At 31.4% G+C, this 17,207-nt stretch overlaps 1 protein-coding gene across 1 annotated transcript; it reads right to left on the minus strand.

Annotated features, from left to right (window-relative positions):
* Window positions 1-3,991: 3,991 nt before the first annotated feature.
* LOC139498264 (fibrinogen-like protein A) lies at window positions 3,992-15,618 on the minus strand. Its single transcript, XM_071286631.1, has 9 exons — window positions 15,505-15,618; window positions 13,315-13,380; window positions 12,459-12,527; window positions 11,634-11,705; window positions 10,287-10,346; window positions 9,927-10,066; window positions 5,471-5,567; window positions 4,771-4,935; window positions 3,992-4,230 (listed from the first exon to the last, which is right to left on the minus strand). Exons 1-9 carry the CDS (start codon window positions 15,575-15,577, stop codon window positions 4,016-4,018), a joined length of 957 nt encoding a protein of 318 aa, XP_071142732.1. The 5' UTR covers window positions 15,578-15,618; the 3' UTR covers window positions 3,992-4,015.
* Window positions 15,619-17,207: the final 1,589 nt, after the last annotated feature.

The raw sequence follows: 17,207 nt of genomic DNA on the forward strand, positions 1-17,207 counted from the left end.
TCATAACAAACTGGAAATATATATATTATAGTTAATTGCTATATGAATTTTTTGATACAATTTACTGTTTGCAATAGTATTAATTGTTCTATATAATAGGGATGTTCTTATCCCAAGCATAAAAACATAGCCGTATTTGACACAGCCTTTTTCAACTTTTGATCTTCAGTGCGGTACAACTTTGTACTTTTTTTCGCTTTTAATATTTGTTATTCTCGTGGGATTTTGTCTGATGCTTGGTCCGTTTCTGAGTGTGTTACATTTTAGTGTTGTGTCGTTGGTCTCCTCTTATATTTAATGCGTTTCCCTCGGTTTTAGTTTGTTACCCCGATTTTGTTTTTTGTCCATGGATTTATGAGTTTTGAACAGCGGTATACTACTGTTGCCTTTCTTTATACTTCTACTTATCAATCTACATAAAAAAGTGCCCGTACCAAGTCAGGAATATGACAGTTGTTATCCATTCGTTTGATGTGTTTAAGCTTTTGATTTTGACATTTGATTAGGGCTTTCCGTTTTGAATTTTTCTTGGAGTTCAGTTTTTTTGTGATTTGACTTTTTTCTGATAAAAATATAGAAATTGGTCCAAATGACAATCAGGATGACGCAGACGTTGAAATACCAATGATACGTGATATGAAGCGTGCGTTGTCTGGTCAACAGATATAATCCGAATTTCTTATCAAGAAAACGAACGAGAAAGTATCTGACCTGACTGTGTGGGATACTGTCTGTATATCAATTTCTCAGTTTTATCGTGCCTCAACTGATCCTCGAAATATCTTAGCTCATTCTTTTGATAGAGTTAAGTCACTCCAAATTGATATGTCATAGTGTGTCTTTCTATGTTGTGATGTTACACTATTGTTTCAATTAAGGGTGAAGGCTTGGTACCATTAACACGTTTCAACCCGCTGCAATTGGTTGTACCTGTACTAATAGTTATCAAAGGTATCAGGATTATAATTTAATAAGTCCAGAATCTGATGTTCAGTATATGTCGTTTGTTGATGTGGTTAATCAGGTGTTTTTCGAATTTTTATATAGATTAGACCGTTAGGTTTCCAGTTTGCATGGTTTTACACAAGTACTTTTTTGACGCTCTTTATAGCTTACTGTTCAGTGTGAGCCAAGGCACAGTGTTAAGGACCGTCCCTTGACCTATAATGGTTTACTGTTATAAATTGTGACTTTGGATGGAGAGTTGTCTCATTGGCACTCATACAACATCTTCCTATATCTACTTAGGGGTAATTATTGAACCTGAAGAATTTGGGTACCGCATTTGAACCGCGAGTGTAGAAGTTTAAACTAGATATTTGTCGAGAAATCAAATTGAAGCTTTTAAAGACACATCTATATTCGCAGCAACAGTGACTGAGCTTGAAATTATCAAATCTGCCGTTTCCGTTCTTTAACTTTAGATTGCCACCAACCAAATGTAATAAAACTCATAAACAATACATAAAACGATCTTAACTTCTTGAATGCTGCATCTGCATAGTTGACTTATTTACAATTTGGTGCATCTGTGGCCTATGGTGCAATGATAGAAAGTGTATGGTGCTATGACGTATGATGTAATGTGTACGGCAGAAGCAGTTTGTTTTACTCATTTCATATACATGTATATAATTGTGCCCTTTTTTCAGAATTTAAAAAAAACATGTTAAAAAAAATCTGTACCATGTTAGGAATACGATAGTTGTTATCCATTTGATTGATGTGTTTGAGCTTTTTATTTTGGCATTTGATAAGGGTATTTCCGTTTTGAATTTTCCTTGGAGGTCGGTATTTTTGTTATTTTACTTTTCTCTCCAACTTATGTTCTTCTATTTCTTCATTACAATATGTTTTGATATTAATTAGAAAGGTGTGATATGGTTTCAATAAGAAAACTTTATACCAGAGTAGAATAAGGTCACCGTACAACATACGCTATCAAATGGCCATAAAAGGCCAAAGCGAAATGTAAACCATTTCAAGTCAAGAAAATGAACGGCTTGATTTATATACAAATTTGAAAAAAACCCCACTATCACTGAATTGCGACTACTGACTTTGAACAGGAACTTATCGAATGTGGTGAGTTCTACATGATTTCAAACGCTTTTCCTTGTACCAAGTCAAGAAAATGGCCATTGTTACATTATAGTTCGTTTCTGTGTGTGTTACATTTTGGTGTTGTGTTTCTGTTGTGTCGTAGTTCTCTTATATTTGATACGTTTCCCTCACTTTTAGTTTGTAACCCGGATTTGTTTTTTCTCTATCGATTTATGAATTTCGAACAGCGGTATACTACTGTTGCCTTTATTTGCCTCCTTAACAAGCTGCAACATTGGTGTAACAACACACCCAAAACCCCCGGTAAAACGAGTGATAAAACTATTGACTGACCACATTTTATTCGTAATCATCCATCAAATCAGATAATGTTTATAGATAAAGGAAGATGTGGTATGAGTGCCAATGAGACAACTCTCCATCCAAGTCACAATTTATACAAGTAAACTATTATAAGTCAAGGTACGGCCTTCAACACGGAGCCTTGGCTCACACCGTACATCAAGCTATAAAGGGCCCCAGAAATTACTAGTGTAAAACCATTCAAACGGGAAAACCAACGGTCTTATCTACATTAAAACAAGAAAACTTTTTTGTTTTAAAAAGATTATTCATCATTGAGACAGCAACTATTCAACAAAAACATATATAAAAACTCACCATCATGCAGCAGTCCTCAACGTTATAACGAACACCTTCTATTAGTAATATGATTGTTCCCATACATATTTTACAAAAACGCTTAGACGTACGTGTCAATTGTTAAACTATAAATCAGTTTCGGAAAGCATTAGTTGTCTTGAATAAATTTGGAAACAACAAGACTCATCAATTTACAGATCGATTAAAATATTAAGAATTTATTAAGTGTGGTTAACCTACAATTTCGAGGGTCGATGGTTTTCTCCGGGAACACCGGGCCACCACTAATAAAACAAAATAGCCAAAAAGTGGTGCGTATAATAAATAAACTCATCATAAATACAAGGATTGAACATTTATCTTTGCACCAGACTCGCGTTTCGTCCACTTAAGACTCATCAGCGACGCTCGAATCCAAAAATGTTAAAAAGGCCAAATAAAGTACGAAGTTGAAGAGCATTGAGGAACAAAAATCCTAAAAGTTTCGCCAATTACAGCTTAGTTAATCTATTCCTGAGGTAGAAAAGAAAGGTTCTAAATATAAGAGGCGTTACAACACCAATAATCAATTATTATGATTAACCAATCATTCAATCAATCCATAAATCTATTTCCAAATTTTTTTCCCCGTCAACCAACTCGGATTTATAGCGGTTTTTCTATTTTTAAATGCGAATGAAAATGACAGAAATCAATAACAGTATAACTATAAACCATCATATAAGCAAACAAAAACCTACCATAAAGTTTTAGAAATAAAAAAAAAATGACCCGAGTCTTACGCAATGATGTCCATTCTATGTTAAATAAAACTATTTGTATTTTATCACTTGACAACCTGGATTGAAATAAGCAAAACAATATCAAAATCTTAGAAACCGCCAATAAATCTGACCCGATTTCATGTTTATAGTCACATTATGTTGCATTGAATTTTTGTTCGATTTTAAAGTGTACCTTTTTAAGAGATCCTGCCTGAATTTGAGTTGAGGTAATAGTAAAATTATTTACGGTTATGAAGAAAATCGTTAAACAAAAAACATCGAACTCCAAGGAAAACTCAAACCGGAAAGTCACATATCAAATGGCAAAATCAGAAGCCAAAACACATCGAACGAATGAAAAACAACTGTTTTCTTGTTAGTATTAAAATAAATAATAATTCGATCAGGTTGTTTTTTTAAATCCACTCCTTCATGATTTATATTAATACATGATGAAATGCTTGCATAGCAAAAGCTGTATCTTTCTTAAAATACCAACATGACGAAATAATTCATAAAAGGAATAGGTAAATATTTTATTATATCTAAATCTTCCGTATCATCATCACCGACGTCTTCACGTAATGACCACTTATTTCATGCCAATACCAGTTATTTCTAGATGGGCTGTTTAGAGCACTGTAAGAACAGCCTTTAAGCCACCATGGTCCATTACTTTTGGCGCAGTTGGAACTGTGTAAATCATTATCCCTGTCAACAGTACTGAATTTCATTCCGTTGCTGTAAATCAACGAGTCTCCTGAAATTGAAATATGTTATACGTTATAATCACACATAAAAACCTGTATAAATGCTAACGATATCATTTGCACTGAATACGCGCACATTTTCCCGTATGTAATGTATGTTACCTTTAGTGCATTTGCATCTTTAAGTTCATCGTTCTATGTGTAGTTTATTTACTTCTACAAGAAGCTGCTTTTGCTGAGTCAGTCAGTGATGAAAATTTATTCTATTGGAAAATTTCTTTATATAATTTGTATGCTTAGGATTCAAAATATACTGACTATTGTGCATGTTGACAATATAAGTCTCTGCCATAATGCACGAGGCCAGAACATTTAAAAATCCCAAACACAATACAAGTGATGAAGAAATGATAATATAAAAAAACTGAAATTAAAGCGAAACTCGACAAGAAATTATATATATATATGATCGTAATTCAATTGGAAGAAACGTATTTATTAAATAACAATATTGTAAGGAGATAATTATTATATTCTGTTTATATTCAGCTTGAGTTATGATGCTGCATTGTTAACAACAACTGTCTTACCTGCATCGCCGCTATGACCACCAATCGTCAGCTTGTACTGAGATGTTGCATCTCCAACAACAAATGTTTTATATTTAGCATACTTTTTTTTGTTGTTTTTATCAGTGAGATCTATTCTTAGCTCGTATGTACCACTGGTCGTCAAACGATGAATATGCCTGTTGCCTAAATAAAGACGTATAACTTATACGCAATGTGTTTTCATATTACGATTGAAACATAGTTTTGAGTAAATGACAAGCGCTAACGTTCGATTGATTGATGAACTTTATAGATTGTTTATAATAATTTGATAATGATAGTCTTAATGGCAACATTTCAAATAAAAATTAAATCAGAACATGTCACCTGTTTGGGGTTACAAGATTGCTACATGAATGCATATTTATTTTTCACACTAGTGAAAGTTAGGGAAGATCATTTGATATTTTTATACCAGAAATATATCCAATTATTTAAATCGCTTATTATAAATTAAAAAAGTTGGTCGGGAGAATTGACTTTGCAGACGCTGTAATCATATAAATAAAGGCAACAGTTTTATACCGTTGTTCGAAATTCATAAATCGATTGAGAAAAAACAAAACAAAAAACAAATCCGGGTTACAAATTAAAACTGAGGGAAACGCATCAACTATAATAAGCGAACTACTATCATATGTTATAATACTTATTTGTTATATGCTTTAAGTATACATACCAAGCCAATATTCTCCATTGACGTAACCGAACCCGTTTTCGCATTCTGTCCAAGTTCTCTGGAAGTTAACAGAATCGTCATACCTTTTCTGGATAATCTTCAATGAATTAATAAGATAATGACATTGAAACTAGAATATCAAGCAAAAGCAATATATCCAACCATGTGATGAAACTCATTCCTATCGATATTTTGCCAACAACTGCAATTTACAAAATGTCAGAGAATTCGGAAAATCAGATTTAAAAAAATCTGTATGTCGTTTAGAATATCTTATTGTATGCTGTCTCTTTAAAGTTTTGATACTAGTATACACATCATCAGTAAACTGAGAGCTATTATGTATTGGCCACTAACATGACTAATGATAATAACTTTATAGCTTTTTTATAGCTTTTTATAGCTGACTATGCGGTATGGGTTTTGCTCATGATTGAAGGCCGTACGGCTACCTAGTTGTTAATTTCTGTGTCATTTTGGTCTGTTGTGAAGAGTTGTCTTATCGGCAATCATACCACTTCTTCTTTTTTTTTATATATATATCATGACAATAAATGAGTGTCGCATTCGAAAGATCTTGCTGAGTTATCTTTTTGAAGGATTTAATACTTGTATATTTTTTTTTTAAAGTAAACTGAGACGAGTGCTAACGCGCCTTATGTGTGTCTTATATAGCAGCATAAAGACGTAACCATACGCATCAAAGTTTTATGTATGTAGATAAGGGTTTTTCATATTCTTAATGGGATTTGTTACATATAGATATAATTTGCAACCGTTAATGAAACTTTGACATATTTGGTATGTTAAGAGAACACTTTGTCAATGTTTGTTTTGAACTTGTCTGTTATCAATATTCTCAATAAAACAATTATTAAAGTTAATTTATGTTTTCAGATTTACTTTGTATATGTTACAGTGAATTTGTATAATCAGGGATTATGTAGAATCACTGCTTTTCAGGGAATATGTAGAATCACGAATATCATTAGTGATTATATGTAATCCCTTAAAATGAACAGTGATTTTACATAATCACTGAACATTGTAATAATTATTCTACAAATTCCCTAATATGATTTCAGGGATTATCAATAACTTATGGATCCTTTGTTTGATAATTTTTTTTATTATAGACAAGTTATAATTTTTTTCTTTCATATTCCTTGCCAGATGAAATAATTTTGCTTTTAAACACAGAGGATGATTTAAAAGAAATAACCAACACAGGGTTTCGAGATACAGTTGAAGACTTCAAAATTAATGATATTAACATTCCCTTTATAGGGATAACGTTACATGTATTTTTTGTTTCTTAAAAGCCAGCATCATATGGATATTCATGTTACATTTGTAAATCTACAGAGCATGTTATTTGTGGTACGTCGTTAAACAAATGTTGAAGAAGATTATGAGAAGATTATGGAACATCTGTTTTGTAGGTTTTTGTTGGTTTTTGTTCAAATGAACATGAACTTCAAACTGACAAATAAAACAAAATTTTAGAGGAAGCTGACATTTGGTGTAATATTCTCATAGCTATTCCATGGAGTGAAAAAAGAAAGGGAAACCCCAAAAACTTAATGGCAATTGTTCTGTGTCTGGCCACAAAACATGGTATCTTGCTGAAACCAGTTTGGGGTTGCTAATTCCCTTTTTTTGGGAATACCCTTCAGATGTTTTTACTGAACACGTTATTTCTCTTAGGCATGTCGTAAAATCTTATTCGATATGTGAAGGAAAAGGTTTTTCAAAATGTGGATATTGTTGTAAAAACAGATGTGAAGCATATTATTTTAATTTATCATATATTAAGTACAAAATACAGCAATTATGTATATCTAATAAAGTTTTTTTCCCCAGTCTGTATCACCTATCCTGTATCGCATACCCCGTATCACATACCTGGCGTTACGTCATCAATCGAATGACGTCAACGTTTGATCTATGACGTCCAGATGCTGTTCCCACTAAAAAAATGTCCTATCCATTTCAACTAGTATAAATCAGTCATGTTGTTACTTGGTAATAATTTTTATATTTTTTTTTATTAAAGAAAGAGGGACGAAAGATACCAAAGGGACAGTCAAACTCATAAATCTAAAACAAACTGACAACGCCATGGCTAAAAATGAAAAAGACAAACAGAAAAACAATAGTACACATGACACAACATAGGAAACTAAAGAATAAACAACACGAACCCCACCAAAAACTAGGGGTGATCTCAGGTGCTCCGGAAGGGTAAGCAGATCCTGCTCCACATGAAGTTGAAATGACAGGACAGTATCGTTTACTTAGAGAATTGTTTAAATACATGGTCTTAAGGTAGATGGGGTGTCTAAATTATAATCCATAGAATTTTTTGATAATTTGCCAAAATGTAGTTTATAACCTGCTTGTTTCGAAATATTAATTAAAAGAATGGGTCACCGGACTTATTTTCACACTAAAGGTTGTGCAAAATTATCAGATTTAGTATAGAATATGCATGGGAAACTCAATTTTCCTCATTAAAACGAAAACTACACCATAGAATTTTTCGATAAAATATGAGAAGATGGCTGCAATATTATTCTTTCAGATAAGAAAAAGAAAAATGGGGGTCACCGAACTCGTTTTCTTGCTACATAATAAAATGGGTAAATTCCTAACACATTCTATTGTAAAAATAACACAATCTGAATTATCTGCCCTTGCATTTGAGTTATCGCCCCTTATTTGGCAAAGTTGGAAAAAATTGAATCAAACAAAAGTATTCGGTTAATGGTAAAATACAACCATAAATATGATAAAACATTGTATATTCTATATTATAATGAAAAATCTTGCACATGAATTACCTACTTGTCTCAAAATTTGCACATTTTATCAAAGATATAGACCTTGTTTTCTGGTATTTCAAAATCCAAGATGGCAGAAGACACCCTATCTACCTTAAAAGTATATTGAGAATGTGATAGGGTTATAGAGGACATTACGATGTGGATATTCAGCAAATAAGGAAGTCTGTAAAAAAAAAGTTAGCTGAAAAAATACAGGAAAATCATATTTTCTTTTCTTCTTTATATTTCCGGAAGATTTAAAAAAAAACCACACCGGATATTCCATGAACCTGAGTCTGTCAATATATATGATAAACAGAATAATACATGGCAAAATCCGTATCGCATGTTGTATCACTACTCAACCAATATAAGCCCTCGGGACCTTCGGCCCTCGGGACTGATATTGGTTTCTCGTGGTGATACAGCATGCGATACGGATTTTGCCATGTATTATTCTCTATATATTGTGTTAAACATTTTAATATATTGTGCTTAAACATGTTAAAATTAAAAAACAAATTGGGTTATCATTTTGATATATTGTCCTTAACATTTTACAAATAATGTTTTTAATGATGTTTTATTATGATTTTATAGAAAAAAATATTTGACTTTTATTCATTTTCTTTATAAATAAAACTATTTCTTCATTTCAGTTATTATGTTAATCACTGACATTTTTTCTAGTGATTATACATAATCCCTGAAAATTTTAGTGATTATATAGAACCCCTAAACTAGCCAGTGATTCTACATAATCCCTGAAAATTTTAGGGATTCTACATAATCACTGACTATACAAATTAACTGTAGCCCAGGTTGTCATGTGGTCTAGCGGGACGGCTGCAGTGCAGGCGATTTGGTGTCACGATATCACAGTAGCACAGTAGCATGGGTTCGAATCTTGGCGAGGGAAGAACCAAAAATTTGCAAAAGCAAATTTACAGATCTAACATTGTTGGGTTGATGTTTAGACGAGTTGTATATATAAATTATGATACACAGTTATTCAATGTTTACTAGTATACTGAATCTTCACTGTAAAACAATGTATATTTTAACTCTTTATGTAGTCTTTTAAAAACGTACAATATCGAAAGACTTTAGCAGGTTATTTTCCTTTGCTTCGAATCGCTCGCACTTAATTTATGTTGCATTCTATTGTATAATTCATACTCATAGCATAATACACATTTTTAGTTTAGAAACAGACTTCTTAGTGAGCCTGATGAGAAAAATTTGATATAAATTGATGTGATAATTGAATGCTTCTTTATGTCATTGGGTTGTTAAAGCGTTAACCGAAATACATTTTCCATAAGCGCGATAACGCATCATTCTAAAAATGTACGCACGGTCAACGCTTTTACAACCCTATGAAATTACTTAATGAAGCATTCAATACTTATTATTACATTTTTTTTCGCTATGGTCATGAAAACACTATTCCTATCCTGTTTTCCTTGTATTTGAATATGCACTTTATTTTGGAAACGTGTGTCATCATGTATGTTTCAATTCATTTTAAAATGAAAAATGACGCGAGATTGCTGCTGGCCAATCAAAATAACGCATAAGAATGAAACATACATCTAATGTAGTTATATTATATTTGAAAAAGAACGTACTGTCCATCCTCCACCGTCTGTATCCATGTCACAATAAGCTTTTACTCCTTCTGTTTTCGTAGGGAATATTTCGTAGACACCAGAGGTTGCTTTATATTTCTTAATCTCAGCGCAGTCCCTTGCAGACCCTATACATATCCCTGCAATTTATATTCACGACAGTTTTATATATTTGATAGACACAAACATCTCTATTGAACGTAACAATATTTATTTTCATATTTAAATAGTTATCAAAGGTATCAGAATAAGCAATTGAATAATCTAAATTTTCCTTTTCTGTGTTCTCCAATTTTTTTAACATGCACTGTAATAAAAAAATACATATTGACACAATACATATCAATGTGTTCTATTTACCTTTGACTTCACGTTTTAACAGCCTGACTATCCTTGAAATTTCCTTTTCGCCACGAGACTCTATAAAATTAATATGCAATTTGTTAGCCAAATCTGTTGATTCGTTATTACTTAATTTAAGCATGCTTGTGTATGCCTTTTGTTGAGAAGTAAATTTACATTAACACATTGCATTGCCTTTTTTTTTAACAAATTCCTGATATAAAGCCTCTACATCAACGACTTGAGTATATCCAGTCCTGTCTACTGAAATGTTTATTTTTTTTTATATTGTTCCCATTGTTGTTACCACAATTCCGTCCTCTTTTCACAACGACGGGAGACACATTTGGAGTTGAATGCTGTGTTGTTAGTCTTATATTTTCTTACTGTGATATTTCCAGTTTGTTTTATCTCTGAACTTAAATAGCCTTTTGTGTCATTCGAACCTTCGGGAAAATTGTTTCATTGTCAATGATACCACATCGTCTTCTTTTTATATTTTGGTATCTTTCCCCTCTGTTGTAAACCATCAACATTTTCTCTAACTTACATTCGCAACTAAATATTAATATGGTGTCTGATGAATAACACTAACACTACCGATTGTTTACACCGGATGCTAGCATATAATTTCATAAGATATTAGCTTGAAATTATATGAACACGTCGAAGAGCTGATAAAGCAAATAGGAGAAAACATAATAAGGGATGGAGTTGGGATAAAGAAGGCAACATTAGTATACCACTGTTTAATAGTCATCATTTTATTAAGCAAAAACCAGAAAAATGAAAGAAATCATGGCTGTAGGATGGAGCTAATCCCAAATTGTTTTTAATAATAAAAATATATTTGTGAAAGTATCGAATGATTTGCTACAAGACTGCTGATACATTTCGGGTTATAATAAAAATTGTTACTATTTCAGTTAATGGGTAGTCAGTAGTGTTAGTTATAACATTTTTTTCATTAGCCACAGCCTAACACTGTTTCTATTTCTAGTGCAAGAGATTTCCTTACGTTTGCTCAGATGTAATATTTCAATTTGTTGATTTACTTTTCCTATGTATAAACCTCTAAGGAAAATATATTGACTTTTCTACATTTGCTTGTATTATTTTAATTTTAGTTTCTTGTGTATAATTTGGAAATTAGTATTGCGTTCATTATCACTGAACTAGTATATATTTGTTTAGGGGCCAGCTGAAGGACGCCTCTGGGTGCGGGAATTTCTCGTTACATTGAAGACCTGTTGGTGACCTTCTGCTGTTGTGTCTTCTATGGTCGGGTTGTTGTCTCTTTGATACATTCCCCATTTCCATTCTCAATTTTATATGTATATGTAACGCTTACACAATTATACTGACCTTCTAAGATCCATGTTATATCCTTTTTCAACAGTTTGTTCATCTTTATTACATCTTTATACACGGCAATATCTATTCAAAAGACAGTATTTGAATATAACACAAATACAGTAATCCCTTTTAATCTGATACAATTTGTTTTACATACGTGATTATTAAACTAGGCATTTCCCTACTTGTTATTTATCACGAAAATGGTGAGAATGAGTGATTTTGGTATTCCAAAGTTTTTGTATGGTTGTATGTCAAAAAAGCAACTATGCAACCATGGCAAAGGGATCAATTGCAAATCAGGAAGCATCAGAAAAACAATTATAATGTATAACAGTGCTTGTTATAGTTAATTTGTAACTTAAGCGCACGTCTTGTGAATACAATTTTAACTCTGGTATGTTTGATGAGTTCGGTATTAACGACTGATTAACACAAAACTGACCACAAATCGGGCCAAACTCATGTGCTCCAGGGGGTCATTAGTACCTAGTTCAATAATACACTCGTTGTGCTGCTCTGGTTTTAATTTTTTTCATTAGCGGTAAACAGTTTTAGCCTGCGCTTATGGTGCTACCATCGCTGTCTTTTTTCGGTTGATTTAATGTACATTTGTTTGTAGGTGCCAGTCTATTCAGAAAGACTGCTTGTTTTCCTTTAAATGCCATGTGTTAATTTTTGTCATTATCTTGCCTATATTTTGATGGTAGCTCAAATTTTATTTTATTGATCCTTTCTCATTTTCAAAATCTTTTAACTAGGCGTTTTCTACAAGATATTTTAAAAGTAAAAAAAATAAAATCATATACACATGTAAAATTATCATATACTTACTTTTGAGTATAAATTGTGTATCTTTCTTCAGTTGTGCAACGTCTCTGTCTTTTTCATGCAAACATATTCCTATAAATAAAAATAGTTATGATGTTTCTGTAAGAAATCAAATTATAGCGTTTATTTTGTTTTAATTAAAATGTTGGAAACTTAATTTAAATATTTTGAATGTTTTTTTATTTAATGCTTTGTATTTGAGTTTAAACAACCTCCGTTAATGGAATGATATTTGTGACAAATTTGTTTAAAGAATAGCTTTTTTATCATATGACACACTTAGTGTAATATATTAATGAAGCAACCTTGAACGCAAGCCTCGGATATCAGATGGAAAAATTTAAAGCTTAAACACATCATACGAATTGAAAACAACTGTCATACTTCCGACTTGGAACTCAAAATTGAAGAAATAGACCCCCACATCTGAACTTATTACATGCATGTCACGATGGATAAATTAAGCGAAAATAATAACATAAAATAATAAAAAAAACTTCTGTTACGCGTTTTAAGATAGAAGATAAAACATCCGTATAAATGTTCAAAAATAAAGATTAATTTTTAAAAAGAATATTGTTATATTTGTATAGCAAAGGATTTTTTGCATGTGTTATGTTGAAATATTGTTGAAAAGTGATATTCATCTTGAAATATCTCTTTAGTAGCTTCCTCCTCTCTGATAAGCAGTGGATCATTTAAGAGAAAAAAATCTAAAGCAATTTTGTTCAGCCTTCGATAAAATCCGTGATGCAAAAGTTGTACAATAGTTTCACATTTGAACTAGCATAAGAGGATTTCTTGAAAGATGTACAACTAGCTATGAATATACAAAAGGAACCGAAAACGGTAATTTTACCTTGTAATTCGTGTAAAATGTCACCAACTCTATTCTTCTCTTCTGATTCTCGATATGTTCTCAAACCTGAAATTACAATATTTGATAATGTGTTTTAAATTAGGTTATTTTTGCGTGCCATCCATATGCCGTGTCGGAACATTCTTAATCAATCCAAATCAGATTCGTATTATCAATGTAACTGTTCAATTTAAATTGTTGTCAATATTTATTTTCCTTCATATTTATACCTATTATTGACCTGTTGCACCTATAAGATATTTTTAATCATTTTAGTTAACTTTTTTAAGCCCTATCTACAAAAGTTAATATCACGTTATTTCAATTACCCATCCAATTGCAAATAAGTATAATGAAGAAAGGGATTATCATTCTCTTACAAACTTAGACTATAGTAAAGTGCTCAAGGATAAAATGATCTCTTGGTTGGTTCCATTTAAAAATCAGTTCCAATGTCAGTGCAATGTTTGCAATTAATGCATGACTTTCTTTATTAGCTATTTCATTTATGGATAAGTTTTAGTGATGTAAGGACTTTCTTTTAATTTTGGAAAATATTAAAGATTGTGATTTAGACATTAGATGACACAACAGTACAATGAACTTGCAAGAAAAGTTTCTTGATTGTAAGGATGAAAAACAGGCTATTATTTGAACTTGGAATTATTTTTAATTATGGAATTTGCATTGTTCTTGAAATTTTTAATAAATTCCATGTTTATTCTGTGCTTTAATGTTTTTTGCTGCGCACAGCAATTTCTATTACAAATAAGATAGAACATTTTCAATAGAATGTACTGTGCCGCGCACAACACTATCTATACGAAATACATTTTATAGAAAGTGTTATGAACCACTCAAAACATTTAAATACCAAATAAACATGGAATTCATTAAAAATTTCAAGTTCAAGAAATTATGCTAATTCCATAATTAAAAATAATTCCAAGTTCCAATAATAGCCTGTTGAATGTAAATCATATACATTTTTTTAGAGAGGAGTTATTTTTTTGGTTTATGTACAGTTTTAATTAATAAATTCAAAATTTGAATTACAACTAAATTTTATTTTAAAGTCTTTGTTAGAACAATCCTTTGCATAAGATTTAAGGAAACAAGACACCGCCCCTCTTTTATTGGAAACGTTTGGTTGATAATTTAGGGATTCCATGAAGCATAAATGGAGCGGGCCACCCTCATTTTGTAGTCAGCGCATCTCCCCCTTTTATAAAAAATATTGGATCCGCTACTGCAGTTATTACTTTTTTTTGTCAGGAAACTATTAGAATCCAATGCTTTTGAACTATATTCAAAGTTTAGCTAATTTCCTTTTTCAAATAATCTGAGATTTTAAAATAGTATATTTAGCTAAAAAGATTAATATATTTTTTTGTCTTGTATTGTTTAAAAAAAAAAATGTTTTGTATAAGTATTAATTTGAAGTTTTTTTTTAATATTCTCAAATAACGTTAAAACTTCATATTGATTTAATTTAATTGTTTAATTCTTTCAAAATTTAACTTTTAGTCAGAATTCATCACAAATTCTTTAAAGCTGATAAATGTGCTTTGGGGCATTTGTAAATCATTCATATAAACTATTTGGTGTGAGCTGTAAAAAGGCGTAGACAAAAGGTTAATCCTATACTAAGAACATGATTTCATTCACTCTTCACAATTAAGAAACACCGAAACCTACAATTTCAAAAACAATTAACTTTCGATGCCTATGATTAGAAAGATTTCATCACTTCTTTCCAAAAGCCAAATTGGTCATGCTTTTATTTCCTTAAGACAAATATTGAAATAAGCAAATGTCAAAAATACAAGTCTTCGAACTTATGTAGTAAAAGCAGTTACACCAGCTGGATTTTAACATGAAGGAATAGAACAGACAGTTGTAAAAGACTGCAGTTAATTGATGTTGCCTGTTCAAGATAAATCGATACTCATTACTAAAAATGGCGAAACCAAAGTATTTTAAAATGTTATTTGATATCATATTGTTAACTTTTGTTTCATTTAATTTCTCCAATTCGTATTTTTATTCATCGTCTTGTAACCTTCCATGATAACAACTGTAATTATTAAAACACATTTGTGAAATGTAAACTAATGATATAATGACCCAGTGACATTTCTCATATTATATACTTTCTTATCGTATGATAAAAAAAATGAATGATCTTACCTTTTCCGTCTTTTGATTCCAAGGAAAAAATTAAGACGAACAAAAGTGACAACACGATAAAACTCTGTAACATATTGAGACAATGATGTTCCTCAACAAACGAGACTGTGAAATTGTTGTATGGAAATACAGAAAAATATCATTTGTTATAAAACGATTTTGTTGCATGTAAACTTTAAAAAAAAACCCATATTAACTTTCACTGGTATCCAGATGGTGCACATCTTTTTTCGTTAACTAAACAGAAAAAAAATCGATTATTTGAAAGTTTTGGTTGCAGAAATATTGCATTATAAATAATTTTTCATGATTTTTCTAATATCAAAATTAAGGAATAAAAGTACAAATTGTCGGAAGCATTACAGTTTCATTAATAATATTTGCACAATTGACTTCGTTCATATCTTTTAAGCATATTAGTCAGCACTTCTGTGTTTTCATGAAGTATCGTTATTATAGTTAACTGTTTATAAAAATTCCAAAAAATCAGAAATAGAAAGCTGTTTTGATAAGTAAATACTCATTATTGTTGATTTCAGTTGCTCTGCTTTAAAATTACATTGGAGTTGCATTTGTATCGTTGACAAACATCTGAATACCATATAATGATAAGGGACGACATAAAAAAATCAATGAAGGATAAAAAACTTTATTCAAATTGTTTGGGGGTGGGTGGGTTCAAATTCCTGCAAGTTTTGTATAAATTGACATCGATTTAACATTTATCCGTATTGATCAATCAATAGTTCCCTAATTAAGTTAAGAGGGGGGTAGGGGGGTCAGTAAAAAAACTATATAAATTAAGATTTTTTTTATCCTTCATTGAACTTTTGATGTCGTCCCTAACAAGGACGAGTTGTACGCATTGATTGATATATGTAAACGCCATACGATTTGGGTAAAGGGTATAGTGCTGATTTACTGGTTTATAAGTTAAAATCACCACGTTCGTCATTTAGTCTAATTTGAAGTTGTCTATTCATGTCAACATTGGAAAACATATTAAGATATCAATCGGATCTTCTTGGTTTAATAGTTCCCTTTATTTTAAGTTCACTGAAATATTTTGTGTCCAAACATAAAATGTAATGTAAGTTATTTGAGTGACTTTGCATCATCAATATATCTTAAAATGAAATTAAAGAACCTTGAAAAAGTCTTTTTTTCTTAAAACTTTTAGAAGGTTTCCTATGAGTATACAAACAAATCATCCAATAACAAGAATGTGTCCCAAGTACACGGATGCCCCACTCGCACTATCATTTTCTTTGTTCAGTGGACCGTGAAATTGGGGTCAAAACTTTAATTTGGAATTAAAATTAGAAAGATCATATCATAGGGATCATGTGTACTAAGTTTCAAGTTGATTAGACTTCAACTCCTTCAAAAATTACCTTGACCAAAAACTTTAACCTGAAGCGAACGGACGCACAGACGGGCGAACGGACGCACAGACGGACGGTACGACGCACAGATGGACAAACGGACGCACGGACGAACGGAGGCACAGACCAGAAAACATAATGCCCCTCTACTATCGTAGGTGGGGCATAAAAACAAGTTATGTTGATCAAGAGAAGAATATAGGATTTTAATAAAGTCATAATTGGTGTATTTGATATAAGAATAAGCGTCTTTTTCACAAACTCTGATTATTTAAAACCTATAACAAGATTTGTATCTTCAATTCCCAGTATTATTCA

This window comes from Mytilus edulis, chromosome 12 (assembly GCF_963676685.1).
Source record: "Mytilus edulis chromosome 12, xbMytEdul2.2, whole genome shotgun sequence".
NCBI classification, from domain to species: domain Eukaryota; kingdom Metazoa; phylum Mollusca; class Bivalvia; order Mytilida; family Mytilidae; genus Mytilus; species Mytilus edulis.